Source organism: Syngnathus leptorhynchus, chromosome 16, assembly GCF_054491065.1.
Source record: "Syngnathus leptorhynchus isolate UIUO chromosome 16, UIUO_Slep, whole genome shotgun sequence".
Lineage (NCBI taxonomy): Eukaryota > Metazoa > Chordata > Actinopteri > Syngnathiformes > Syngnathidae > Syngnathus > Syngnathus leptorhynchus.
In genome coordinates this window covers 6,939,895-6,966,888 of record NC_141210.1, presented here as the reverse complement: position 1 = coordinate 6,966,888, position 26,994 = coordinate 6,939,895, and the positions used below count along the sequence as shown (strand labels likewise).

General features: G+C 46.7%; 3 protein-coding genes across 8 annotated transcripts; 2 read left to right on the top strand and 1 right to left on the bottom strand.

Moving 5' to 3' along the window:
• The first annotated feature begins 1,286 nt into the window (after nt 1-1,286).
• On the top strand, nt 1,287-19,013 carry ep300b (EP300 lysine acetyltransferase b). Of its 4 annotated transcripts, none has more exons than XM_085934450.1 (30): nt 1,287-1,430; nt 3,119-3,684; nt 4,056-4,235; nt 4,758-5,076; nt 5,192-5,305; nt 5,411-5,659; nt 5,762-5,861; nt 5,958-6,083; nt 6,290-6,407; nt 6,523-6,706; nt 6,774-6,851; nt 7,035-7,120; nt 7,281-7,433; nt 7,522-8,007; nt 8,087-8,341; nt 8,425-8,605; nt 8,880-8,998; nt 10,481-10,720; nt 10,818-10,906; nt 11,811-11,891; nt 11,989-12,045; nt 12,170-12,247; nt 12,363-12,430; nt 12,508-12,658; nt 12,789-13,049; nt 13,116-13,281; nt 13,389-13,556; nt 13,644-13,805; nt 13,904-14,185; nt 14,256-19,013. In XM_085934450.1, exons 1-30 carry the CDS (start codon nt 1,337-1,339, stop codon nt 17,577-17,579), a joined length of 8,535 nt encoding a protein of 2,844 aa, XP_085790576.1. In that variant the 5' UTR covers nt 1,287-1,336; the 3' UTR covers nt 17,580-19,013. The 4 variants fall into 4 exon arrangements, with proteins under 4 accessions (XP_085790576.1, XP_085790575.1, XP_085790574.1 ...); XM_085934449.1 differs by having other exon boundaries at nt 11,781-11,891; XM_085934448.1 differs by having other exon boundaries at nt 8,880-9,031.
• A 121-nt stretch (nt 19,014-19,134) lies between these two features.
• Nucleotides 19,135-26,423, bottom strand: pold1 (polymerase (DNA directed), delta 1, catalytic subunit). Of its 2 annotated transcripts, XM_085934451.1 has the most exons (28): nt 26,295-26,368; nt 25,583-25,747; nt 24,841-25,035; nt 24,647-24,760; nt 24,444-24,584; nt 24,241-24,366; nt 23,980-24,148; nt 23,777-23,891; nt 23,584-23,713; nt 23,331-23,497; nt 23,137-23,241; nt 22,928-23,068; nt 22,724-22,834; nt 22,459-22,650; nt 22,301-22,389; nt 22,116-22,232; nt 21,920-22,033; nt 21,696-21,843; nt 21,170-21,265; nt 20,944-21,081; nt 20,647-20,822; nt 20,387-20,539; nt 20,096-20,198; nt 19,888-20,020; nt 19,698-19,811; nt 19,561-19,613; nt 19,391-19,488; nt 19,135-19,327 (listed from the first exon to the last, which is right to left on the bottom strand). In XM_085934451.1, exons 3-28 carry the CDS (start codon nt 25,025-25,027, stop codon nt 19,240-19,242), a joined length of 3,318 nt encoding a protein of 1,105 aa, XP_085790577.1. In that variant the 5' UTR covers nt 25,028-25,035; nt 25,583-25,747; nt 26,295-26,368; the 3' UTR covers nt 19,135-19,239. The 2 variants fall into 2 exon arrangements, with proteins under 2 accessions (XP_085790577.1, XP_085790578.1); XM_085934452.1 differs by lacking the exon at nt 25,583-25,747 and having other exon boundaries at nt 26,295-26,423.
• Nucleotides 25,740-26,855, top strand: znhit1 (zinc finger, HIT-type containing 1). 2 transcript variants are annotated; one of them, XM_085934458.1, is made up of 2 exons: nt 25,740-25,771; nt 25,892-26,855. In XM_085934458.1, exon 2 carries the CDS (start codon nt 25,986-25,988, stop codon nt 26,454-26,456), a length of 471 nt encoding a protein of 156 aa, XP_085790584.1. In that variant the 5' UTR covers nt 25,740-25,771; nt 25,892-25,985; the 3' UTR covers nt 26,457-26,855. The 2 variants fall into 2 exon arrangements, with proteins under 2 accessions (XP_085790584.1, XP_085790583.1); XM_085934457.1 differs by having other exon boundaries at nt 25,745-25,771; nt 25,847-26,855.
• The last annotated feature ends 139 nt before the right edge of the window (nt 26,856-26,994 follow it).

The window sequence follows — 26,994 nt, the reverse complement described above, 5'->3', positions numbered from 1 at the left end:
AGAGGTGGAAAGAAAGAGAAATTTAAAGAGACGAGAAATTGTTAGAAGCAACGCAAAAGCGGCGGGGGCATTCTCCATCACAAAAGAGTCAATGAGTTGTTTAAGCCCCAAGTATTTCATGATCGTGATAGCGACCCTTTTTGCTTCATTTACTTCAGCGAGGCAACGTCAATGTTTGTCACATTATCTCCGCAGCACTCCTCCGGCTTCAGTTTTCCCCCCCAAATCTTTCTTGTAGGGGACAGGGAAAACCATCACCGAGTGCAGTGAGTGGCATTCTAGGTTTCTCCGGTCTTGCTTTTCAAGCGTTTCTAACGAGAGTTAAACGATGGGAGATGCTCACAGATAAGTGATCGTCTGTAAAAAAAAAAAAAAAAATCAAACGAGGCTAATTGGATCAATCTGACTGGCCGCTCATCGCCAATTAGCACCTTAGTTTACCCTCCCGAAACTGTGCTAGCCACGAATAAAGTCTGGTTGAGAATCGCTTGCACCGTTTGTGATTTTTGCCAAGTTTCTTTTGGTGTCGTTGCCCTCGCCTGCATGCTGCAATAGGCACGATCGCGCCGAGGGGTTGTAACCAGCAGATGTGCAATATGAGCCCGTTCTTGTGGACCCCAGTGCCTTGCATGATTCAAACACTCAAGTGCACAGATCAATCTCACGCATGACCATTTTAGTTTTTCTCTCTGAGCGGACACTATTCTTATACGTCCTTGTGCAGCATTGTCTTAATTCCCCTTCTACGGGAGGCAGCACCATTTCGCAACGCACCAGTTGATTGCCTTTTTGAGAATTGGGAAATCTTGCCGCGATGTATGTCCAGCTGAGTCAAATTGGTAACACAACGGAGGATTCACCCAGTGTTGCATGAGGGAAAAAACCTCGCTCGCCAAAAAAGTGCTGATCGGGATTGCCGTTGGACTCCTCACCGGAGCGTTTCAAGCAGAACTACCGGATTGCTCCGCCACCATGGCGGATAAGACTTAGCAAGGCGACGGAGGAAGGATCCTGGGACAATTGTGCGCAGCCCAGGCTACGTGCGGTTGTCAGCGGACCGCACGCCGACTCCACCTTCCCACCTCCTTCTGTTCAAATCAGCGAAGAAACAAACTATCCGCCAGGGAGGGGAAGGGGGGGCCTGATCTCTGTACACAGGAATAAACCGAGAAGGAGAGCGGTGGAACAATTCAACATAGCCGTCTTCTCCCCTCCCGTCCCCCAAGCGGTGGGGGGACGATCGGAAGCAATTCGGATTAGAAAGCACAAATAAGGGCGAACACGATTGCCCTTTGTGGATCTAAAACTTTTTTCTTTTTTTGAATTTGTCAAAAATATGGCCGATAATGTCCTGGAGTCCGGCCCGCCTTCAGCCAAGAGGCCAAAGCTATCCTCTCCAGCGCTCTCCGTGTCTGCAAGTGATGGAAACGGTATGTAGAGATTTCGTATCCATTTTGTTTGCGAGGAGACAATAACTTGAAAGTGTGCGTTTATTACTTTCTCATCTTGCAGACTTGCACGAATTGATCTGACACCGATATAAACAACTTGTTCGGGGCCTGAGTGTGTTTCTTAGTCGATTTTGGAGGAAAGTGTGTTGCTAGAGAGCAAACCCAAAGTGCAGCTGGCGGCACGATCAACTTTCTCCGAGTGATGTTTTGAAGCGTTAGCATCAGTGCGCTAACTAAGCTAGCGAGTGCAAGATCCACCTCCAAACAATGGGAGAGTAGAAGCACTCCAAATTGCCGTCAAAGTTCACTTTCGGCTTTAAAAGTCAACAAAAACGACGGACGTGACCAGGCGGGCATAAGAAGAATATTACAATCGCAAAAAACAACAACAACGTGAACATACAAAACTCAGTTTATGAAACTGTTTTCTTAGAGAAAGTGACGCTACAAGAATGGGCTAGCCGACGAGCTTGTTTAAAAAAAAAAAAAAAAAAAACTACTGGAGCCACCGGCCGGCTAGCTAAACACATTGGCGTAGAATTTACTCAACCCTATCGATCATCAGAACGACGCTTTTCCGTCGCTGAAATCACTACTGTTGGTCAAAGCGAGAATAAATTTGGGGTCCCTTAAATGTCTTAGACGTGTATTTTCGCTGCCATTAGACTCGGGCTTAAGTGAACAATTGTAACGCAGCTAACCATTGTTCAATACTTGATTGAAGTTGTGCGAAGCGTTCGAATCAAATCACAAAATGTCGTCTTTTTTAAATATGGCGCCGCGTTCTAAAGGAATTGTCGAGCATTTCCATGTAAGTTCTAAGGCCAAGTGGTTTTCACTTTTTGTTTTACCGACAATGCCCCTTCTGCTTCTCCCTCCATTGTCTGCCAGCGCAGCGACAATGCTCCACTCCTTCCCCAAATAATCGATCGACACTTTTCCAAACCATTTGCAATCCTCTCAATTTAATTGTGCTTTGAAATATTTTGAAATAAAATTATTCCACTATTTGACGCATAGACGCAATAAACTTTACGTGTGTTTAGACTTTTCCTATGACTACGAAACAACTATACTTTTTGGACGTGTGGACAATAATGGCTATAATAATGCATCGATACTGAAACATAAGTTTCTTGCAATCTCAATTGATTGGAATCATTTCTACAACTTTACTCTTAGAAAATAAAGTCACTTTTGCAACAAACTTTCCTCTAGTCTCCTATAAATTACATCTCTAAATAATCTGTACTTTAAAAGTAACTGTGGTTTGATTTGCATTGTGAAAATTAAACTGAATTGATTGATTTGGTAATATAATTACTTGTATAATGCTTTTGTTTTTAAATACTATCAATTATAGACCTTTAAGAGTTTTTATGTGTATACTACACTTAAAAACCTTTTCCTGTGGACCCTCACATTCATTCAGTAGTTTTGAGCCACCATTCATTAAATAAAATATACAAGTAAACTGATTCTTGTAACTCAATAAGCGATGAGGCAGAGACGGTCCAGAATTTGAAAACAATTAGTAATAAAAATAAACAAATGTTTTTCAAATGTGAGTCACCTCGATGCCACATGGCATATTTATTTTACTGGTTTTCAATGTAATCAGTCTGTCTTAATTTTACTGGCTTGTAATTTGTGACTGTTACTTCTAGATTTTGGTTCACTTTTTGACCTTGAGCACGACCTCCCGGACGAGCTAATCAGCTCCTCGGACCTGGGTCTGACCAATGGAGGAGACATCAACCAACTCCATACAAGTCTCGGAGGCATTGGTTTGGGAGGCCAGGATGCTGCTGCGAAACACAAACAGTTGTCCGAACTTTTGCGTACTGGTGGACCATCACAGCAGGGTGGCCCCGCTTCCAACAGTGCCGGACCAGGGGCTTCCATGGGCATACTGGGAGGTGTCAGCATCTCCCCCGGTGCACCTCAAGGCATGCCCCCTCAGAGCCAGCAGCAACAAACTGGACTAATGCAGCAGGTTGGGATGGTTGGAGGCTGGATGGGTGGCCAGAGAAGCACCAATGGACAGCAACAGCAAGGCTTGATGGCGGGTCACGTGATGAACGGCTCGTCAAGAATGGCTTACCCTAGCGGTGCTGGCATGGGTAACAACAGTAATCTTCTAGCCGAAACACTACAGCAGCAGCAAGGTCAGCAAATGGGGTCCGGGGGTCAGCCAGGGATACGACCGCAGCAACCAGGAGCACTGAACAAGGTAAGGAACCCAAACATGAATGTCACATACTTTAGTTCTTGGGAAAATATTCACATTTCAAGATGTTGGTCGTTGTTGCAAGTCTGTGGTATGTCGGGGATGCGGTTTAGTTTGACTCCCTGCTGTACGGCGATTGACCCGTTGACCACTGTGCATCTCAATTTCCCACGGAATGGAACATAAATCTGGAAATGAAAGTTATCAGAAGAACCTTAGTCAGCTCCATTTTTTTCCGCAATTTCAATATGTTTAAATGCTGGAGAAACTATCTGACTCCCATGCATTCATTTAAAAGGAGAATTATTCACCTAATCCCTCATATTAGTTTTCCCATCTTTCCAATATCTGCGTTTTCTCTTCACCTCCCACAGATGAATATGATTGCCAATGCGGGCCCCTATGGTGGTCCCTATGGTCCGTCTGCTAGCCAAGGGCTGCCTGGAGCAGGGCTGAGCCCACAACTCCAGACTAAGGCCGGAATGACCAACAATATGGCCAGCCAGTTTAACATGGAAAAGAAGGTGACATCGGGTCAAGGCATGCCTGGAATGGTAAGAATTATTTTTTTTAAAAAATGATATCCTGGTTCAAGACAAGCATACTTGATTGATCTGGCAGGCCCTTTGAATTGTCTCGAAATGTGAACATTAATAGTTGTTTGCCCCTATGTGTCAACCCTGAGATTGACAAGTCGAGTGTGTTACCTCACCCAAAGTCACCCGGGAAAAGATGCACACTACTCAAACGCTCAGACAATTTGATTAAAGCGGAAAAGTGTATCATGATCCTGTCGGGTAGAAAAAAAAAAAAAAGGGGTGAATTTAATTACACTGTCAGGATTTGGTGATGGATTATATGCACGTCTTCATCCATAGAGGATATGCTTTGATTAAATCATTTGTAGTAGTTGTAGTGTGTGTGAGGTGTTGGGGAGGCTGAAGAGAGGTTGCTTTTCATCAGAGTGAAGAAATGACATGCTGTCATTGAAGCTCACCTTCTCCTACTGATCAAACAAATCAGTGTATGGAGAAAGAAGATCGCTTGAAAAATTTTGTTTTATCTCTTATTTCAAGATGCCTCAGCAGCAGCAACCTCCAGGCATCGGCAGCGTATCAGTCGGTGGAGCAGCAGCAGCAGCGGCAGCAGCAGCGGGAGCGGCTCAGGTTGGACTGGGTGCTGTAGGGGCAGGTCCCTGCACAGCGCCCCCTACAGCAGACCCGGAGAAGCGTAAGCTTATTCAACAGCAGCTAGTCCTCTTGCTCCATGCGCACAAATGCCAGCGAAGGGAGCAAGCAAACGGGGAAGTGAGGCAGTGCAACCTGCCTCACTGTCGTACCATGAAGAACGTACTCAACCACATGACTCATTGCCAGGCTGGCAAGTCCTGCCAGGGTGAGTTTATTGGCGCCAGTTGCTCGTTAAACTGTTTGTTATATCGTCATTGTCAAATCTTTTTTCTTTTGCTCCTTCTTCAACATAAACTTTTTTTTTTTTTTTTTGGTCCTAGTGGCGCACTGTGCCTCATCAAGACAGATCATCTCTCATTGGAAGAATTGCACGCGGCAGGACTGTCCGGTGTGCCTGCCTTTGAAAAACGCTGGAGACAAGAGAAACCAGCAGTGTGAGTAGACAGACAGACAGCACACGTGTATATTTTTTGGGGGGGGTTTCTTCAATCTCACCATTTTTCCCCCCTTTTCATTTTTTTTTGTTCCCTTCACCACAGCTCTTGTCAGTAGTGCAGGGCTGGGTTTGGTGAACTCTTTAGGTTCAGGAGTACCGGGTGGGCAGTCCAGTAGCCCAAACCTGACCCCGCCGAATCAGATCGACCCCAGCTCTATAGAGAGGGCCTACGCTGCGCTTGGTCTTACCTATCAGGGCAACCAGATGCAACCACAGTCATCCCAACCCCAGGCCAACTTGCCAAACCAGGGGATACAAGGGCAACCCGGGTTGCGTAATCTGAATGTCATGGGTTAGTTCTCTCTATTCGTTATGAACGTTTTTTTCTCATATTGTGCCACCTTGACTTACAAGTCAATTGAGTTAGGCACATTTTAAAAAAAATTCTACCCAGGAGGAAACTCAATGGGAGTGAATGGTGGAGTGCAGCCCCCAAACCACCAAGCGCCCCTGCTGCCAGACGCCATGTTGCAAAACAGTTTAAATGCGCAGAGGTAAGACGACTTGACATGGGGATCTTAAAATCAAACAGCTTTTCTTAACATACCAAATGTTGTCTCCGTTTCATTCCCCTCGGGATTTCACCACAGTTTAATGAATGATGGTGTGGGGAACCTTGGATCCATGCCTACTGCGGCTCCTCCTTCTGCAGCCATGAGGAAGTCTTGGCATGAAGACATCACGCAAGACCTGCGTAACCACCTTGTACACAAGCTGTGAGTCTTCAGACCATTTCATCGATTCATTTTCCCCACCTCTCACTGGGTTGCACTTTTCTATGGAAACCCACACACATTTTCATTTCATATTAGATGATCAAAATATTTTCAACATTATCTGCCTGGTGTCACTTTTAGAGGGCAAAACAAGTTTTATTTCGTTCAATTTGACCTTTTTTTTTTTTTTTTTTTTGGGCGAACAGCGTACAAGCCATCTTTCCTACTCCTGACCCAGCTGCTCTGAAGGACCGGCGGATGGAAAATTTGGTGGCGTATGCTCGGAAAGTAGAGGGGGACATGTATGAGTCTGCCAACAGTAGGGTAAATACCAACAACACTTTGTGTCCAATGAGCAAAAAATATATATATATATCGTCATGAATTGTTATTGATGCATCTGGGCTGTAACATTCTCGCATCTGCTACTTTTCTCAAGGCCGAGTACTACCACCTCCTGGCAGAGAAGATCTACAAGATCCAAAAGGAGCTTGAGGAAAAGAGGAGGACACGTCTCCAAAAGCAGGGAATGATGCCGGGGCAACCTAGCTTGGCCTCCTCAGGCTTCCCACAGGGCCCTCTCAGTCTGGGCCGGCCCCCCATGCCCCCTGGGCAACCTCCAAGTAAGGATACATACCATTTTTACAATCCAATCGATCAATGTTGTTACTGATGTTTTCATTGTGTCAGATGGTCCTCACACTGATCCATCCATGATTCGACCAGGAGGACCGAATCAAATGGCGAACAGGATGCAGAACCCAGCAGGTGTGTCTCTTCAACTTCCTGTTGAAAGATTTCAAAGGATCTATGAACGTTGATGTCGAGATTATCGAAAGATGATGTTGAATTTATGGATTCTAACATAACAGCATATCTGCTTTTATCTATTTCTTTTTTATCTTTTAATGTCACCCCAACTCTTTTTTTTGTTGTTTTTTTGCCATATAGGAATGAACCAGTTTGGCCAGCTGGGGATGCAGTCACTGGGTCAAAGGTCGACACCGCCGCTTACACTCAGTTCGCCGATGAACCAGGTCGGTATCCTGCATGTAAAATTTCAATGTCATATACATTTTAAGTACATTCTAAAATACACCAAAAGAAGTGGAGTGACAAATTAGACCTGTTTTGATAAGACAAAAACATAAGATGACATTTTATATCTAACCAAAACTTTCTTGGTCTTGTTTTTAGATGGGTATGGGATCAACAAGATTGGGGCAACCAAATGCCCCGCAGTTACAGAACCAGTACCTCCCATCAGGCCAATTTCCCGGTTCCAGTCCTAGTCTTGGTTCTGGTCCTGTTGGTGTCAACCAGCCAGGATCACAAACTGCTGTGCCGCTGGTAAACATTTCAGGCCCGAGATGATGACGATGAGATAGTAAACAAGCGAATCAAAGTCCTGAAATCATCCTGACCTTCATCTTTGCAGAACCAGATGTCAACCCCGCCGTCGCTACCAGCCGGCAGCCCTTCAGCTCAATCGGCTACCCCTGCCCCGGTCTCTGCACCCTCTGGTGGCTCCATTGGGGGGGCCGCCGGTGTCTGCGGTGCAGGGCCTCTGCCCAACCTGCCTCCGTCCTCGACGTCAAATCAGCCCAACGCATTTCCTCACTGCCCACCCATTCGTACAAACTCTCCATCACCAGCGCGCAGCTTAACGCCTCAACCTCATCAGACGACGCCCACGTTACCTCGTTCTCAGACGCCGCAGCCGCAGACCCCGAGTACGCCCCAGCTGCCCCCTCAGAATCAACAGCAAGCGACTCAGCAAGGGCAGGTGGGGGGCTCTGAGAAGGTTCATCAGCTTCCACAGCAGACGCTCGGGGGTGCTACTACCTCAGGCCCCCAGGCGGCTCAGGCTTCTTCTGTGCCTATCCAGAATGCACATGTGCCACTACAGCTGCCGCCAACGCCAGTGAGTACTTTTTCACCCCCCCCTTCCTCCATTATTTGTAATCATTAGACCATCTCACCCTTTTTTTTTTTCTTTTCAGAAGCTGTCCCCTAAGGTTCCCGTAACAACGGATGGTCAGGTGTCTTCACCAGCCTCGGTCAGCAGCAGCAGCGCTGATCCAAGTTCCCAGCTTGCCCACCAGGACGGTCCCAGTCCCATCCAGGAGCATATCAAAATGGAAGTGAAAAAGCAGGAAGAAGAAGAGGAAGAAGCAGAGGAAAGTCAAGGAGAGGGCAAGTCTCTGGGCAAGACGGGCAAAGTTGAGCCTGATGATAAACCGGAGGAGAAGCATGAGGTAAAACTGTCAAATAATTTTTTTTTTAGCCAAATGTGTCATCGGTTTCTTACCGAAACTAATAAATCATATCTTTATCCCAGATAAAGAAGGAGAATTTATCAGAAAATGGGTGTGAAGCGGAGGCCATGGATACATCTTCGTCCTCTGCATCTTCCTCAGTGAAAACTGGGGAAGACAAGAAGCCCGAAGTGAAAAAAGAGCCCAAAGAGCAAGACGAGGCATCTGCAGGCTCCCCAGCCAACACTCAGAGCAAGAAGAAAAGTAATTTTCGCAGTTCTTGGTTTTTTTCCCCCCCTACTGCTGCCAGAGACAGCAACAATTAATTACATAAAAAGTAGAAATAATTGATTTTTAAATGCATTGTGGTTATAGCCGCCGACTGAATCCCGTGGGTCAGTGAAATAACTTTGAATATATTAATAAAGGGGCAGGTCATCTACATCTTTCAAATGGTAGCTATGTAGTCACACATCAATTATTTTTTCCTTAATGCTCCCTTTGTGCTCTTTGTTGTTCTCGCTGTCTTTGGCTCCAGTCTTTAAGCCCGAGGAGCTACGTCAGGCTCTGATGCCCACCCTGGAGGCTTTGTACCGGCAGGACCCCGAGTCCCTCCCCTTCCGTCAGCCGGTGGACCCCCAGTTACTGGGAATACCCGTACGTATTCGAACTAGTAACAAAACTAACCTGGTAAGGGACTGCACTGGCTGCCATTTTGCTTCAACTCCTCTAAAAATGTAGTTTTTTTTTTTTTTTGGTTGACATAATTTTCATCTTCTATCATCCCCCCCATCTTTGGCATTGCTATTGAGTGTGTTTTATCGGCATAATTTGACCACAATGCCTTCACGCTTTCATTTCTATTGCATGTCGAAGGTTAAGAAAAGGAGATTTGGATGTGACACATATCTACGCATCTGTAAATCAAAGCAATTTCTCTTATGAACATAATACAAGCAACAACTATGTGCTGAATACAGTTACATCGGAAATGTTTAGTTTTTAGTTGATACAATTTAATATGTTCCGAGCCTCCACTGGCCCTTAATAAATAGTTTAAAGACAGTCAAGCTTTCATACCACATTGCTTGATATGAAAGTATTTGTGGCTTTTTTTTAACGTTCATAAGCCAATTGCTTTTATTTATCGCATTGATTCATTGACCATTTCCAAAGTAGCCTTTCGTCAATCACAACATGTCGGCCATTTGTGTGTTCCATCGCTTGCTTTCTAGTTCAGTTCCTCACCAGTAGCAGTGCGTTAGTAGGCAGTGTGTAGAGGCGGGGCACTAATTGATCATATTGACGACAATGTGTGTGTGTGTGTGCCTGAACCTGTCAGAAATTGTTTCATGTGAAATGGAGAAATATTCATGAACAGGCACGACTGGATGACTTGAAACTGCCTCTCGAGTTCGATTTGATATATGACAGTATTTTTTAAAAATTGTTATCACGCCATCTGCGTTCGTCCTAATAGTAAAATTGCTAATTTTATCAATTGTCCGACAGGAACAAAATCTCCGCTTCAAAAGAACATTTCCAAACTTCTATATTTGCCTCACCTCGGCACAGTTGGCTTGATTTCACGCTGCTGGCGCTTTTAATGCCGTCCGCCATGTTGCTTAAAAAAACGTAAAGCTTTTGTCTGCTTTTTGCCGTTTTGCTCCGATCGGTCGGTTCTTAGTTTTGCACCCCGTTAACTTAAGCAGCTGGGGCTCTGAGCCAGCTACTTTTTGAACAGAAGGAAGCATGGGAAAAAAAAGCAAATAATAATCATCCTTCTTTTGCAACCAACTTTGCTACCAAGTCCAAATGAGCAGACTCATGGCTCTCAGCTGGTCCCAGTTTCCGACATCGGCATAAATGTACGGTCCAAGGTGCAAAGCGAAGATCTCGAGGGCCGAAGTTGTCATGTCTCTCTGTTTGCACACAAACCTTCTTTTCTGCAGTGCTCAACAACATTGTCCCCCCTGCACCCTCTTCTCTCCCTACTCTGGTCCAACTTCAATGCCTGACGTCGCTGACGATGGCGCTCTCGATCCCTCATCTCGGCCTCTTGGACATGCTCTCTCTTCTCACCCTCAATTTCTACTCCTCCTTGATTTTTGAATCCGGACCACGCCTTTTCCGACCCAGGACTACTTTGACATCGTGAAGAACCCCATGGACCTGTCAACAGTCAAGCGGAAACTGGACACGGGGCAGTACCAAGAGCCGTGGCAGTATGTGGAGGATATCTGGCTGATGTTCAACAACGCCTGGTTGTACAACCGCAAGACATCCCGAGTGTACAAGTACTGCTCCAAGCTGGCCGAGGTCTTTGAGACCGAGATCGATCCTGTTATGCAGGGTCTCGGATATTGCTGTGGAAGGAAGGTGAGCAGACACAATCCCAAAAAAACAAATCACCCCCAAAATATTTATGCACTGATAAATATGGCCGCCATTTTTGTTTTTGTCTTTCTTGCTCTAGTTTGAGTTTTCCCCCCAAACTCTTTGCTGCTATGGAAAACAATTATGCACCATCCAGCGCGATGCTGCTTATTTTAGCTACCAGAACAGGTAAGGGCTGTCTGCTCATTGGACACACCTCCAAATAATACTTTGACAATGGAATTTTAAAACGCTTTCCAATTCAGCTCAACTTGTTTTTGTATTTTGCACACTAATAATACTTTCTGCCCTTTAGTATTATTGACGTGGTGGTACAATCACAAATGAGTTTTAATTTGGCTTCAAAAATATCACCCTGCCTCCATTTTCATCATTGACCATTTAGATTTTCATTGTGTTGTCATTCATAAAGTGGGGCTCCTGACTTGTTGCTTACTAATTTGGGGTAATTTTGCTCACCGTCCGAGAGAGGGTTCCCACTTTATAAATAAACAGAAAGGGTCTTTTTGTTGCTCAACCGTAATATTTCTTCTCATCCACCCTCATGTTTTGGAGACTGAGCCCTCATGTTGCTGTAAAGTTGTTGTTGTTTATCACTGAATGTCTGATGCTAATCTTTGCTTTGCCTTGGCTCTCTGTCCTCTGTTGGTTGTTGTCCACACTGTTCCTTCACCCCCCATCTTCCTCCCCAAAACATCATTGTCCCTGTCTGTAACGATTTATTTCACGTCTTTTTTTTTTTTTTTTAAATATTCATTTTGACTCCCTCCCTTTCTCTCCCTCCCTCCCTTTTTTTAACGCTTGTGATGTCTGCATTGGCCTGCTTTGGTGTGACCAATCATCCACTCCGAAATTTACGCTCAAACTCAAAACCCCTGCCCACACAACACTTCTGCATCACGATTGGCTGCTGGCGACGACCTTCCTTGCCCTCTGCCTCCTCCTGTGTGTACGCCCCCCGGCCTGCCCCGCCCTGCCCTGATTGGCGGCTGCTTCTTCGTGCCCTCTCTGTGATTGGCTGTGCTGATGGCGAACGGTGTAGTTCACCAAAATATGGGCTTCTTGCTGACAGGTACCACTTCTGTGAGAAGTGTTTCAACGAAATCCAGGGCGAGAGCGTCTCCCTGGGCGATGACCCTTCCCAGCCTCAAACGTGGGTTTCTCTCCTCAATTCGTTTTGTGAAGAACTTTGAATATTTGCCAAAGCTCAGGATGATTCTCACGGTTGACTTTTCTGGTCTCTCTGGCAGGTCCATCAACAAAGACCAATTCCAGCGAAAAAAGAACGACACTCTTGATCCTGAGTTGTAAGTCCTTTGAACATTTCTGCAAATGTTATGATCAATATTTCATAGCGAATGGCAAAAGGATGAACTTCAATGGCGCTCCTAACTGATGCTATATTGTCCTTCATCGTTCCTCTTTGCTCAGGCTTGTGGAATGTAGCGACTGCGGTCGTAAAATGCACCAGATCTGTGTTCTGCATCATGAAACCATTTGGCCCTCAGGGTGAGCAAATATTTATTTACGTGAATAATTTAATCGCCCTAATTCTTGGATTTTGGACACATTGAGTCGTTCCATACATTTGTACTTTTGTTTAAGAGTCTTTCTTTCGATACAGCTTTGTCTGTGACAACTGTCTCAAGATGGCCAATAAGACCCGGAAAGAGAACAAATATGCAGCTAAAAGTAAGTTGGAGAGAATTTCTAGGTTTCTAGTTCTTTCAAATTTGATCGAAATGAAACTAAATGTGATCGTTTTCCAGGGCTTCCTCAGACCAAGCTGGGGAGCTTTCTGGAGTCGCGAGTGAACGATTACATCAAACGACAGAATTACCTAGAGGCTGGCGAGGTCACCATTCGAGTGGTCCACGTCTCCGACAAGGTGGTTGAGGTCAAACCGGGCATGAAGTCCAGGTAGGATCGGACAAATGAACCCGGCTGCATAGTCCATAAAGTCCCATTGAGCGTTGTGTGAGGGAAAGCCAACGTAAAAAAAAAAAATGTTTTGCTCATCTTGGCCCTTTTTTTTATTTTCATTTCCCAGGTTTGTGGACAGTGGAGAAATGTCCGAGTCCTTCCCATATCGGATGAAAGCCTTATTTGCATTTGAAGACATTGACGGAGCAGATGTGTGTTTTTTTGGAATGCACGTTCAAGAGTACGGCTCTGACTGCCCGCCCCCCAATCAGAGACGTGTGTATATCTCTTACCTGGACAGCGTTCACTTCTTCAAACCTCGACATCTCAGGACCCACGTCTATCATGAAATCCTGCTTGGTTACCTGGAATATGCAAAGAGGCTCGGGTAAGTCAAAACTGGATTCATTCAAGCATATTCTCAATGAGTCAATGTTCTCATGTCTTGCTTTAGGTTCACAACAGGTCATATCTGGGCGTGTCCTCCAAGTGAGGGCGACGATTACATTTTCCATTGCCACCCGCCGGACCAGAAGATCCCCAAGCCCAAAAGGTTACAAGAGTGGTACAAGAGGATGCTGGACAAGGCGGTATCTGAGCGCATAGTCCATGATTACAAGGTAATACTTTTCATCTATTGGAGCCGTACGCCAATCTCACAGTTCCGATGAGCCCAAATTTATAATTTGGGATATTAAAAGATTATATATGACAATTTCTTCCCCAGGATATCTTCAAACAAGCCACAGAGGACCGCCTGACCAGCGCGAAGGAGCTTCCGTACTTTGAGGGGGACTTCTGGCCTAACGTCCTGGAGGAGAGCATCAAGGAGCTGGAGCAGGAAGAGGAGGAGAGGAAGAGGGAGGAAAACAGTACCTGCAACGAGAGTACTGATGTAAGCGTAGGTCACGTGACACAGCCGCCGACTCGTTTGTTTATGAGGAGTGACAATGATGTTGAAATGGACTCTAATGTTCCCTAGGCCACGAAAGGAGACAGCAAAAATGCCAAAAAGAAGAACAATAAAAAGACCAGCAAGAACAAGAGCAGCATGAGCCGAGCCAACAAGAAGAAGCCGGGAATGCCCAACGTGTCCAATGACTTGTCCCAAAAACTCTATGCCACCATGGAGAAACATAAGGAGGTTTGTGCTTCTCATTTTCCAAATAGAAAAATAATGACTTCTTTTTTTTTTTTTTTGGTCTGGAATCCACACCTTTCAATCATTTCTTTTCTGTTTAGGTCTTCTTTGTCATCCGGCTCATCGCTGGCCCTACTGCCAACTCCCTGCCCCCCATCAGTGACCCTGACCCCCTGATGGCCTGTGACCTGATGGATGGCCGTGACGCCTTCCTAACGTTGGCCAGGGACAAGCATCTGGAGTTCAGCTCTCTCAGGCGCTCCATGTGGAGTTCCATGTGTATGTTGGTGGAGCTCCATAACCAGAGCCAGGACCGCTTTGTCTACACTTGCAATGAGTGTAAACACCACGTGGAGACGCGCTTCCATTGCACTGTTTGCGAGGTAAGTATTGTGATCAATAGAATTGATTTAATGATATTCTGAAATTCTGTCTTCTCCATTTCCCCTTCAGGACTATGACTTGTGCATCACCTGCTATAACACTAAAGGCCACGAGCACAAAATGGACAAGTTGGGACTTGGGCTGGATGACGACAGCAACAACCAAGCGGCGGCGTCCACCCAGAGTCCAGGAGACTCTCGGCGTCTGAGCATCCAGCGTTGCATCCAATCCCTGGTCCACGCCTGCCAGTGCCGCAACGCCAACTGCTCGCTGCCGTCGTGCCAGAAGATGAAGCGTGTTGTTCAGCACACCAAGAGCTGCAAGCGCAAGACCAACGGCGGCTGTCCCATTTGCAAGCAGCTCATTGCTTTGTGCTGCTACCACGCCAAACACTGCCAGGAGAACAAATGCCCCGTTCCCTTCTGCCTCAACATTAAGCAAAAACTCCGACAGCAGCAACTTCAGCACCGGCTGCAACAAGCGCAGATGTTAAGGAGGAGGATGGCCAGCATGCAGAGGGTGGGCCAGCCCGCTGGAGGTCAACCGGGAGCGCCCGTCATGGGACTGCCGTCACCGGGCACGAATGGCATCACTGCGCCCAGTACGCCGACATCTGTCGGGACTCAACCTCCAACTCCTCAGACGCCCACTCAGACCATGCCCGCCGTCCCGCAACAAGGATTGGGTCCAGGCCCCGGAGGTCAGCAAGTTCCTCAACCGAGTGGCATGCCTCTGCAGCAGCAACAGCAGCTTCACCACCAGTTTCAGCAGATGCAAGGTGGAGGAGGTGGCGCTACTGGGGGCATAATGAGCTCCCCTCAACATCAGCACCAGATGCTCTCGCAGGTCCAGCAGCAAGGTGGAGCAGGAGGCAACCATCAGGAACTCCACCAGCACTCCAACAACATGCCTGTGTTTGCTAGCAGGGCCCCCGGTTCTTCTCCGCTCCACCATTCCCAAGGAAAACCGGTTCTGGGATCGGCGACGCCGCCTCGGCAACAACCCGGTTGCCCCGTCATGGTCGGGAACGTCGGGGCTCAACCTCTCAACCAGCTCCAAGGCCAGCCCGCTCTTCCACAGCAGCAGCAGCAGCCTTCCGGCCCCCCGCCGGCCGCAGTGGAGATCGCATTGAAGATCCAGAGGGTCGCCGACGCCCAGAGGAAGATGGCGCTGCAGCGACAAGCGGCCGCGGGCCTGATGCCTCCTCACCCCCACCATCAACAAGCCCAAGGGCAACAGATGGCTGCGGGACACCCAGGGCCCGCAGGGGCGGTAGGACCCCAGGTCATGCCACCTCAAAGCCAAGCCGCAATGCAGTCAGCTCGAGCCCACATGGAGCAGCAGCAGCAGAGCGCTTCGGCCGGGATGATGGTTGGCAGCGGTGGGCCCATGCTACAACATCAGCAACAACAGCAAGGCAACGTTCCACAGGGCCAGATCCCATCTCAGCTTCAACTTCAGCAGCAGAGGATGGGCACTCCGCTTCAACAGCAGCAGCAGCAGCAGCAGCAACAGCAGCAACAACAACAACAACAATGGACAGGTCAGGGGATGCCACCCCAGCAGAGGCAGGCTATGATGAACCAAATGGGGCATCAGGCTTTGATGGTAGCGCAGCAGCAACAACAATTGCAGCAGCAGCAACAACAGCAGCAGCAACAGCAGCAGCAACAACAACTGCAGCAGCAGCAACAACAACAACAGCAGCAGCAGCAAGCTCAGAGCCATACTGCCATGATGACTATGACGCAACAACAACAGCAGCAGCCTCCACAGCAGCAGCAGCAAGGTGCTGCTGGAGCGATGCTGGCAGGAGCTGGGCCAGGAGCCGTCGGGGTCCCAGGAGCCGTCGCGGGTGGCAACATCACCCAGGCCGCCCTGCAGGATCTTTTACGCACTCTCCGCTCGCCCAGCTCGCCACTCCAGCAGCAACAAGTCCTCAACATCCTGCGCTCCAACCCTCAACTCATGGCTGCTTTTATCAAACAGAGGGCCTCCAAGTACAAAGGTGGCCCGGGAGGTCCCGGACCTACCGGGGGTCCTGTCGCTAATGTGATGGCGGGAGGGGGGCCACAGGCCAACATGAATGCAGCGACTGGCCAATCGGCCATGCATATGGGGAGCCAAGGAGGGGCCAATATGGCTACTATGGCTCAGCTACAGCAGCAGCAGCAGATGCAGCAGCAGCAACAGCAAATTCAACAACAGCAGCAAATTCAACAACAGCAACAGCAAATTCAACAACAGCAACAGCAAATTCAACAGCAACAGCAAATTCAACAACAACAGCAGCAAATTCAGCAGCAGCAGCAGCAGCAGCAGCAGCAGAGACCAGTCCTTGGTGGTTTGCAGCAGCAGCAAGTTGCAGCTCTCCAGCAACAACAAGCCGGCGGAAGAGGTCTGCAGGGTCAGGGGTCACAAATGGCCAATCTGAACAATCCCCAATTTCGAGAGCTGCTCATGAGGAGACATCTTCAACAACAACAACTACAGCAGCAGCAGCAGCAGCAGCAGCAGCAGCAACAACAACAACAACAGCAGCAGCAACCGCATCAACATCAACAGCAGATGGGGCTCAATCACGCTCAATTTCAGCAGCCCCAGCCCCCACCGGGCCAGGGTTACATGCAGCCCCCAGTGGGACAGGGCCCCTCGGGAGGTCCTCAGCAGCCCGGAGGTCCCCCCAGCCAGCAGAGTCCGGGGTACCCCGGCTCGACCCAGCAACAAGTCGCGGCTGCGCTGCAGCAGCGGCTACAGCACCACCACCTCCAGATACAGCAGCAGAACGCTGTGACGGGCTTGCCCGGTGGCGATTCGGGGCCCGGTGGCGGCGTAGGACCCCCGCAGCCGTCCCAGGGTCCTCAGACGGCTCAAAACGGACCCTCGCCCTCTCAGGCCCTCCTTCAGCAGGCCCTCCACCAGAGGCTGCTGCAACAACAGCAGCAACATCTCGGCACCGGGGGCTCGCCGGCGCAGCACAGCAATCCCATGAGCCCCCAGCAGCCCCCCCAGATGGCCCAGACGCTGGCCAACCAAGTGCGCTCTCCCCAGCCCTCACCCAGACCCCAGTCGCAGCCGCCGCACTCCAGCCCGTCGCCGCGCATGCAGCCGCAGCCGTCCCCTCATCACATATCACCCCAGATGCAGACGGGATCCCCCCACCCGGCCCACCTGAACCAGCACCACCCAGGCATGGTGGTCCCCCAGCAGCAGCAGCAGCAGCAGCAGCAGCCTTCATCCCAGCAGCAACAGAACTCGATGGAACAATTTGGCTCGGAGCAGAATGCCATGTTATCTCAGCTGAGTGGGATGGCGGCTCTACATGGGCAGGGGGGCAACAGTCAGGACCCATTGGGCCAGAACATCAATCACAACCCTTTAGACATCATGTAGGAATTCTACTTCATGTGTCATGTCGAGCTTTGGAAAAAGAAAACAAAGCTCGGATCCTTCGCACAAACTGCACTCATCCAGGACAGTGTTATCTATCTATCTTTTTTTTTTTTTTTTACTTAGCCTTTCTTTTTTTTTTTTATATATATATATACGTATAATTAAATGTTATTTAAAACGTTTTCAATACAGATGCATTGAGCTGAACTTCCTATGGGAGATGAACAATAAATCAAGCAGTCATTAAATAAATTAGAGTAAATGAATTGTAAGTTATTGCTGTTTAATATATTTTTTGCCAATTGTGGATAAAGGGGGGGGGGGGGCGGCGGATGTGTCGCACCCCCGCGTCTTGCAGAATACAGTGCGTGAAAGGTAATATTTTTGGAGGGTTAAGGGGAAAATGCCTTTTAAAGAAATGTTTTTAAGTATTCAAGAATTAGAGGAAGTAAAATAATGCAAATAATCTTTTTTTTTTTTTTTTTAATTATGGAATTGTTTACCACCGTTCAGTCTGTTTGTTTTGCAGAGTGAAATTTGTATTATTATTTTTATTATTATTATTCATGTCAATCCAAACATGATGCATATCTTCTCTTTTTTTTATGTTTGGCTTTGCTTTATTTATTGTCTTCTTTTATGGTGGGGGCGTGATGTACCTTGAGACTGCGCCACATTTCCTATAGAAATCTATTTTTGTTATTGAAGGGGTTTAGCGGATTTTTTTGTTTTGTTTTCACTTTTCATCTATTTAGTTATATGTGCGTTTGTGTATCCTGGGCGGGGGGGGGGCGGAACAAAAAAAAAAATTCAGATGTCAGTGTTTTCTTGCAGTTTGTCAACAGTCTGCTGCTGTGAGTTTGACAAGTCGAGAGGACACGTTGTGATGTCCCCGGCCAGCCTGTGTTAACGGACATCCGCCATGCTGGAAGGGAACGTTCCCTCGCAAACATGCAGGCCCTCTCCCTCGAATGTGTGTGCACTCCTTCCTTAAAAGACATTCATCGTGGAGCTTGGGAGACTTGGGGAGGGGGGCTGCATACCTGTGTGCCTGTAATCTATCGAGTACATCGGCTGGGATGCGAAACGTGAGCGTGATGGGCTCTTTCTATTTTTTTTTTTTTTTATTACAATTCTCCAGTTGGAGTCAAAGGAGAATATCGATCCAAATGAACTGCGTTGCACAGAAAAGAGGAGAATGCAGGAGATATGAACAGTCATTCTCCATCTTTCTGCCTCATCCCAGTTGCTGCTTCCCTTGGACCCCCCCCCCTTCCCCACTTGCCTCTGCCAGGGGGAGAGTTGCTCTTTCCCAAAGTCCATCCTCTATCTTTCTGCTAAGAACTTTGGGAGTTTATTTAATATTTTTTACTGTACAAAGGAAAAACTGTGGACTCAAATACTGTTTTTATAATAAAATGAAAATCAACATTAGTCATGTGACTTATGTGTGCTTATAAGACTTTAGTACTTGATTTGGTCATGTCACATTATAAAGGATGCTCTGTGGCAAGAATTTCATATTACATAAAAATGACAAAAAAAATACTTAGGTTGAAAAGCATATCAATTTATTCATATAAGAAAATACAAAGAATTGTGCATTTTTACAAATCCCCCAAAAAACAGTGTTGTAACATATCCAGATGTGAACATGGTCTCACCATCCAAAACGAGACACCAGCTTGCTTTGATCATCCAGATCTTTCTGAACCTTCTTTCTCATGTAGAAGATGGGGCAGTCACGGCTGAGGAGTAAAGCAGGACGCTTCAGTGAACGGACGACGCAACTTGTGCGTAGCGTAACGCACCTGGTGCAGAGGACTTCTTCATGGAGGGAGCCTTGGCAGCGCTGACACTGAGTCCACAGTCGAGAGAAACGCTCCTCCAGGGTGTTTAAATGGAAAATCTGGAAGTTTGAACCCAATTCATGAAAACGCAGAACACGTAAGTGACTTGGGCTACATCGGCGCTGACCGACCTCTTTCTGGTACAGTTCCGACTCCTTCTTCTTACAAAAATCGCACACAGCAGCTGCAAAAGAGACAATCGACAGCTAAGCGCTACACCACTCTTCCATCCATATAAAGCTCCTGGAGATAAGTAAAATCCACACACTGTCTGTTTTCAGGACCGCCTTGCAGCCAATGCAAGTGCTCCTCTTCTGAGCGAACGCCATCATGCCTCCCACCTTTGACGTCAACACTGTCTTACAGCGCGTGTGGTCGCCCTCTGAAATAAACGTAAGTCGTGTTTATGTTTTTCATTCAACTGAGCGCCAATGTTGTCTGCGAGAAAAATCACTGACTGAGGAGGACGTTCTCTGCCTTAGTCTCTCCCAAAATGGGCTCAAATATTCTCAGCAAGGGCTTGGATAGTTGCTGGTCCAGGTAGTGTTGCGTGTCAATGGGGATGTTGTTTTCCAGTACATAGATGGGGTCCTAGCATCAAAAAAAAAAGAAAATGTCACCAGCGTAAATACAGAGCAAGCATGAATGTCACTGGAGGGGACAAACCTCTGACTTCATGTATGCTGCGGCTCCTTTGGCAGCCTTGATGATGACGTAAGGAACTCGGTCTCCTAGGTTAGGGGCGCTTCCTGCGTCTCGCTTCTTCATTCTGATCAATTACACACAAATTGGTAATTGACTTGTTATTTTTATTGATTGTATGCAAATAGTTAGGTGACTTGAGCACAACACTGGTCAATAGCGATCATTCACTATATAGTATAATAATAATAATAATTGGTGTCCCTGGAGCCTTTTGCATTTTAAGGAAAGGATATTGGAAAAAAAACAAAAGACCTCTCAGCTAGTTCCACATGCGCCTGCTTGCCAGCGTACTCCTGCGCCGTGCGTGTCAGCTCCTTGGTGATGACCAGCTGGCTGATGTCGATGCGGTTGCACAGCAGGTCAGAGATCACCTCTTTGGCATGCGTCACTGCACCCTGGGGATCCCTAAAGAAATAGAACACCACGCTCAACACATGCTTATTCTTTTTTAACACACAAAAAAAAATAAGAATCATTTGCCCAGGAGTTGTCTGTGTTGTAGGGAAGCACACCTGTCGATGAGGATTTTCTGCAGGCAAGTGTTAATAAGGTTGGCCACAAGGGGGCAGTTGTCTCTACGGACTGTTTCAATGCCTTTGCAATCCATCTTGTCGTGAACGTCTGCTTTGGAGGAGAAATAGAGGCCGGCATAGCGCTTTTTGTTGATCAGCAAGTAGGGGAAGTACACCTGGAGAGATTATGGAGAACATTTCATTTCGAGAGTTTGGTCCAAATTTGGAATGGAAGGAAAAGATCTCAATAATCTATTCCGCTACACGAGTGAGCAAAATCGTTGAGTGATAGTTTACCTTCTCAAATTCCAATTTGATGGGGGCTACGAAATGGGAAGACACCCACTCTGCAGCCTCTCTCCCGATATTCATGGCCTCCTGCACCGTGGCGACACCGAGCTTTACCATGACAGAATCCGTATCTCCATAGATGACCTTTGAAATAGAAAATGTCAAATTCAACAATATCAACTGACAGTGTCAATAAAAGTGTAGGAAATTAGAGAATCCAAATGTTCCTCACCTTGGCATCGCCTTGGTAACCATTGGAAATGGTGTACTTGGACTCTACCAAGCGTTTGGTTTCCTCAATCATCTGTCTTCCAAACCCTGTCACACTCTATATGTAAAAAAAAATCCAAAAAAATGTCATTCCTAAATCATTTCATTTCCTTTTTTAGTCATCATTCAAGTTTGGCGTGAGGCAATAAAGTCACTTTCTAAGCGCTGGTTTAGTCAGAATCCAAAAGAGGATATTAATGTGTTATTTGAGGACAATCTAATCAGTTCCACATTTTATTTGGAAAAAGCCATTCTGGCTTCCACTAACTAAAGAAGATTCGCAAAGCTTTTGATGACCGTGAATTTTTTTTTGTGTCAATTCCCATACTCATTGAAAAGACCGACATATTGTTATTATTATTTCCCCATTCCTTGCCTCCACTAAATCTTTGCTCATTGTGACCTCATTGTGCTTTGACTTCACGAAGGGGGCAACGTTGGAGGAATAACCTTTTCTGACGCTGGTGCAACGAGGCAGCCGCACTTACCTGGGAGATCTCCAGGCAGGGTAGCTTGCCCACCTGAGCCCCCGTGAATCCATAGACGGAGTTTGCACTGATTTTGAGGGCCAGCTGCCGACCATCCAGCACCTGCTTCTTAAAAGGGTCCGTTTCTTTCTTCAGCTCTGTTTTAGCTCTATGGACAGACAGAGCAGGCGTGAGGAGTCAGGCAGGCAGGTTATGTTTTACATTTATGCACCAAGAGTCCAAACCTCTTTCTGGCTGACAGCAAGTGCTCCAGAATCTCAGGTAGTAAGCCTTTCCTCACAGAACTCTTCACAAAGTGATCACCTGTGGGTGTCTTGATGAAATCTGCTGGTGACAACCTAAAATTTCCAAAAAGCGCCAATGAGTTCCTCATCCCTTGATCTATTTCTGGAGGAGATTTCATTTTTGAAACAAACCCACCCCAGTTTATCGGCGGCACCTTTCTGCAGCAGGGTGGTGTAACACAGATTGTGAGCCATCATGATGGATGGATACAAGGAGGAAAAATCCAAAGTGGCGATGGGAATGCTGTAATAGCTGAATAACAGCCGGGCGGCAAATACAGAATAAAATGAAAACCACAACGGTAGCGGCAAGCGACGTACCCTTTCTCTGGCTCGATGACAGTTGCTCCGGTGTAATCTTCTCCTCCCTGCGGCTTCACCACGGGCATCACCAGGTTCTGTTTGGCAGCCTTACCATGAAGACGTATTGATTAGACAGGGATGAGTTTTACGATTGCGCGGATAAATGCATCTCTCACATGTCGCAGTAGTTGCGAGACAACTTTGATCTGCTGGCCTCTGGACAGCAGGTAGGTCAGAGGCACTCCGGTCACTCGGGCCATCTCCATGTAATTGATCACGCACATCAGTTTCTGAAGTAACCTCAGCGGCAGATAGGCGTCTTTCAGGCAATACACCGCCAAACGTCGCCGGGTCTGTTCGTTGCCGTTCTGAGGCGGGTTGGAAAACGTTGGGAGTGAGCAGAATTGTGGGAGATGGTTGACCAATAAAAGTGAGTGTTACCTGAAGATCGGTGATGATGGAGTGCTGGACATCCTCCTTCTGTTCTTGCAGAAAGTGGAAACTGACAGCGTTCAGTGTGTAGGAGCGCAGTTTGTAGTCCCTTAGAAGAACCTGACAGGGAAACAGAACAATGAGAGTCCAGGGTTTTTTTTGGTTTTTTTTTATTATTGGACTGACAGCGTTGTGAAAAAGGTCCGTGCTGACCTGCAGCAGATCAAACTGAACTCGACCCTCCATGTTGATGATCTTGTTCTCTCTACGACCCATCTGTTTGCTCTGGAAGTTGAGGTCTCGCAACACCGACTTGATCCCTCTCACGCGGCCCAAATATGGAAACAGATTGACCTGCGCAACCAAAAGAGGTCATTAGAAAACGCTAAAGTATTCAAGTAGATTCAATGATGCGTCAAAACCTTTAAAGTAGCAGCTCTGTTCAACAAGTAAGGGAAGTCAAAGTTTTGGATGTTGTAACCGGTGATGATGTCAGCGTCGACTGTTCTGAGGAATTCGGCCCAGCTCTGCTCAAACACAAAAAAAATATCACATTGAGACAATCGGAAAAAAAAAACAAAAAAACGAATTGTTGCATCGTGAGGCCAGTGTTTACCTGCAGAAGCTGCTTCTCTTGAGTGAAGCACAAAATCTGAGAGCCCACAATGCTGGCGCAGGACTGCAGCGTGAAGACCGTACGGATGAAGGGCTCCGTCTCGCCCTGACGCTGCACCATGGATGCAATCTGAATCACCGGGTCTTTGTCAGCTTCTGGGAAGATCCCTGTTTTTTGTTTTTTTTTGTGCAAAATTATCTATTATATAACTGACAGTCATTTGATTTTTTTCTTTTTTTTTTTTAACACATGCCTTTTCTTCCAGCGCATTCAATGTCAAAGCTGAGGACTCGGAGCGGCGCGATCCTTTGCCACTCCCCTTCTGCTGGGTGACTTATCAGGTCGGTCCACGCCACATCCACCTCGTACTGACACAAGGATTCCTAAAAAAAAAAAAAGCCCAGAATTAAATGAGCCAATCACAGCAATCTCAAAAAAGTACCTACCTTGCCCGGCTGCTTGGAATCTACGTCCACTGCACTTTTTTCTTCGCGGACTCTGTATCGACCTTTAGGAAGTTCGATCCAGCAGCATCCGACCACGTCACAGTCCACCATGAATCTGGCGACACAAAATTCTCATGAGGATGATGCATTCTAATAAATCATTGTTTACACATTGTTAGACAAACGTAACATAAAAAACACACCTTATTTCAAAATCTATGTTGGCTTCAAAGGATTGGAAAGACTGGATGGGGAAAGGTCCAAACTTCAAGCCCTGTTCCAGCAATCGCTTGGCGGGGGCGATGAGACGAGGCATGGCCATGGTGATCCGCAAGAAATCCACGCTTTTCCTACCGTGGTAACCGTACATATCTGGCGAGAGCGTGAACAATCACAATGATGAGGGTCGACGGTCATGACAAAACTCATTCCTGTTGTCATCTCTTTTGATTCAGCATCCTCACTTTCTTTGCGGATGATGTCCACAGCCAGCACGGTGACGGAGATGTTGTCTTTGTTGGAGCGCATGTCCTTCAACACAGCGCCATTGAGTTCTCGTTTGAAGTCGCCCAAGTAATTTGCTGTGAACCCTTTTCGGAAGGAGCAGAGAGGACGTTTTAAAATAGATTGCATTCACCGACAAAAAAACAAAAAAGTGAGTATTCACCATTTGGGGCCGGGACGTAGAAGTAAGGTGCAAACCCATGAACGTGACAACACACACTGTTTCCGTTGTCCGTCACTCCAAACATTCGAATGATGGGGACTTTTCCATATGACTGACCGGGCATGCCTTTTATAGTCATTCCTGAAAACAAAACACTCTTAGATTTACAGCGCACTCTCACAGAATGAAATGGTTAAGTGTACCTAAATAATAGTCCAGATCAATCTGTTGAAACACCAAAGAATCAGAGAATGGGTCGAGCGAAGGAGCGTGAGGTCTATGCCAGCGAGGGTTAAGGTCTGTCGAAAAGAGGTCACCTACCACACAAAACAGGGTTAGAGCGGTTCATTTAACGACATACCCGATTCAACTTTCAATTCCGACACTTCCTACATACCAACGGGAATGACGTCGTGACCGGCTTGCCCCTCCAACTCCTCTGAATCCATGTCCGCATCATCAAACATGGACAATTCCTCCTCAAAGTGTGAGGGACTGTCCTCCCGTTCGCTGGCCATCTTGTTGCGTTTGGCCTGGGAAATGCCACCCGTGAAAGGTCCACCATTGCGCTTTTTATATTCCATGACTACAACTGAAAAACAAAAACACACTCATCTAAACACTGGCTTAGTCGTCAAAATTAACAAAATGCTATTCCAATAAGAAATGTATAGTTATTTTACTCATAGCAGACTTTCCAAACATCAACATTGAGGAAGAGTTTAAGGGTTGTTTATTATCAAGGTATAGTCTGCAATAATCTGGCAAAAATTCTAATGTAATGAAAGACCACTAACACATGATCTGTTGATTCTTTTATGTGCGCCACAATGGAGGAGCAGTACAAAACTCGTGGTTAAAATCGTTTGTCAGTTTATTGCTGTTACATTCTTCTAATCAATAGTTCAATTGATGTGACCATAACATACGAATGTTGATCAACCGAGTCTCTTCATGCGTTGCATGTTTCAGTTCGAAATTACAACAGTGTGCTACAGTGACAAGCTAAGTAACAATCACAATCGCATCAGTATCGCTCTATCGCAAATTTGATTTACATTTACAAACGTTTCGGTGGTCATGCTGAGATCGGCTGTGTTTCTGAAAGATTGTAGTTGAAATGAGGAAAGTTAGCTTACTTTCTTTTCCCAGAGGCCTGACCTGACAACAACTCCCGCCACTCTTTAATTTCGCGCAGAAAGCGCGGAAGACCACTTCCGGTTACTGTCCCGTCCCATTCAGCAAACGAAAAGGAAATTGCGTCATGGGTAGGCGGGGTCTCAAATTCGACAACAACAGAATTTCTGTGAAGCACACAGCACAATACAGTAAGTACCCCAAAATTCTAACCCACTTATAAATTCAGATGAAATCTTTTTAAATTTTTAACGTGTTTAACGTAGGTAATCTTCTTCCCTCTTGCTGTCGAACTCTCAAACAAAACACAGCCGACAGCGCCGCCTGGCAGCACTTTCTAGAAGTTCATATTATTGGCAACACCGGAAGTCAGTACGAGCCAACATCCGCAAACAGAGAGGCAACATGGTGCTCGAGAAGAAAAGCTCGGCTCGCGTGGAGGCAGGTCAGCGGAGGGTTCTTGATGATGCCACCCGATTACGGAGGCTGAGTCGGCAGCTCGAGGCTTTGGAGAAAGACAATTTCCAGGACGATCCTCTGAGTTCGCTACCACCGGCAGGTTTGACCGCTCGCCTACCCGCCTTCAGTGAAACAGAAGAACCCGAGAAGAAGAAGAGGAAGACGCGAGGCGACCACTTCAAGATGCGCTTCAGGAAAACCTTCACGGCGCTCCTCGAGGAGGAGAATTTGGCGGATAAACCGGAGCCCAATTACCTCTCGGCGCTGGCTCCTCCCTCGTCGCTTCCACCTCGCCATTTCTGCTGCGTGTGCGGCTTCCCGTCAAACTACACTTGCACAACCTGTGGGGGGCGGTATTGCTGCGTCAAGTGCTTGACAACACACCGTGAAACCAGATGTCTCAAGTGGACGCTGTGACGGACGATACCTGGTTCATTCATTCAGTTAGGAGGGAAGCAACAAACAGCCCCAAGATCAACAGCAACCAAACTATTTTATAGTAATTCCCCACTTATTTGCAAATTCAAACCTTCCCTCACTTTTTTTTTTTTTTTTTTGCCCGACTCAAGGAAGTACATTTTAATGCAGCTCATCTTAAATGCTTTACTTGTACGTGTTGTTACTCAATGTGTTATTTGCAGTTACTATAGCATCTATGCTGATTTCTGTTTTTTTTTTTCATCTGTCATTTCACATTGTATGATGACATCAAGATAGTGGACTTTAGGTGAAATTACATGCTTTGGTTAAACATTTTGTAATAATAAATGTTATAACCTTGATTTGCATGTCAACTGGGAATGACATAATCCTGTATTGTGGGGTTTGTTGAGTGATTATTTCTTCCTGAGTTCCCAGAAAAAAACTCATGGCCGATAATCATCATGGCAAATCTATATTTTTATTGTCATTTTTATTTCCCAATGCACAGTGAAAAATGTGCCGTCAACGATAT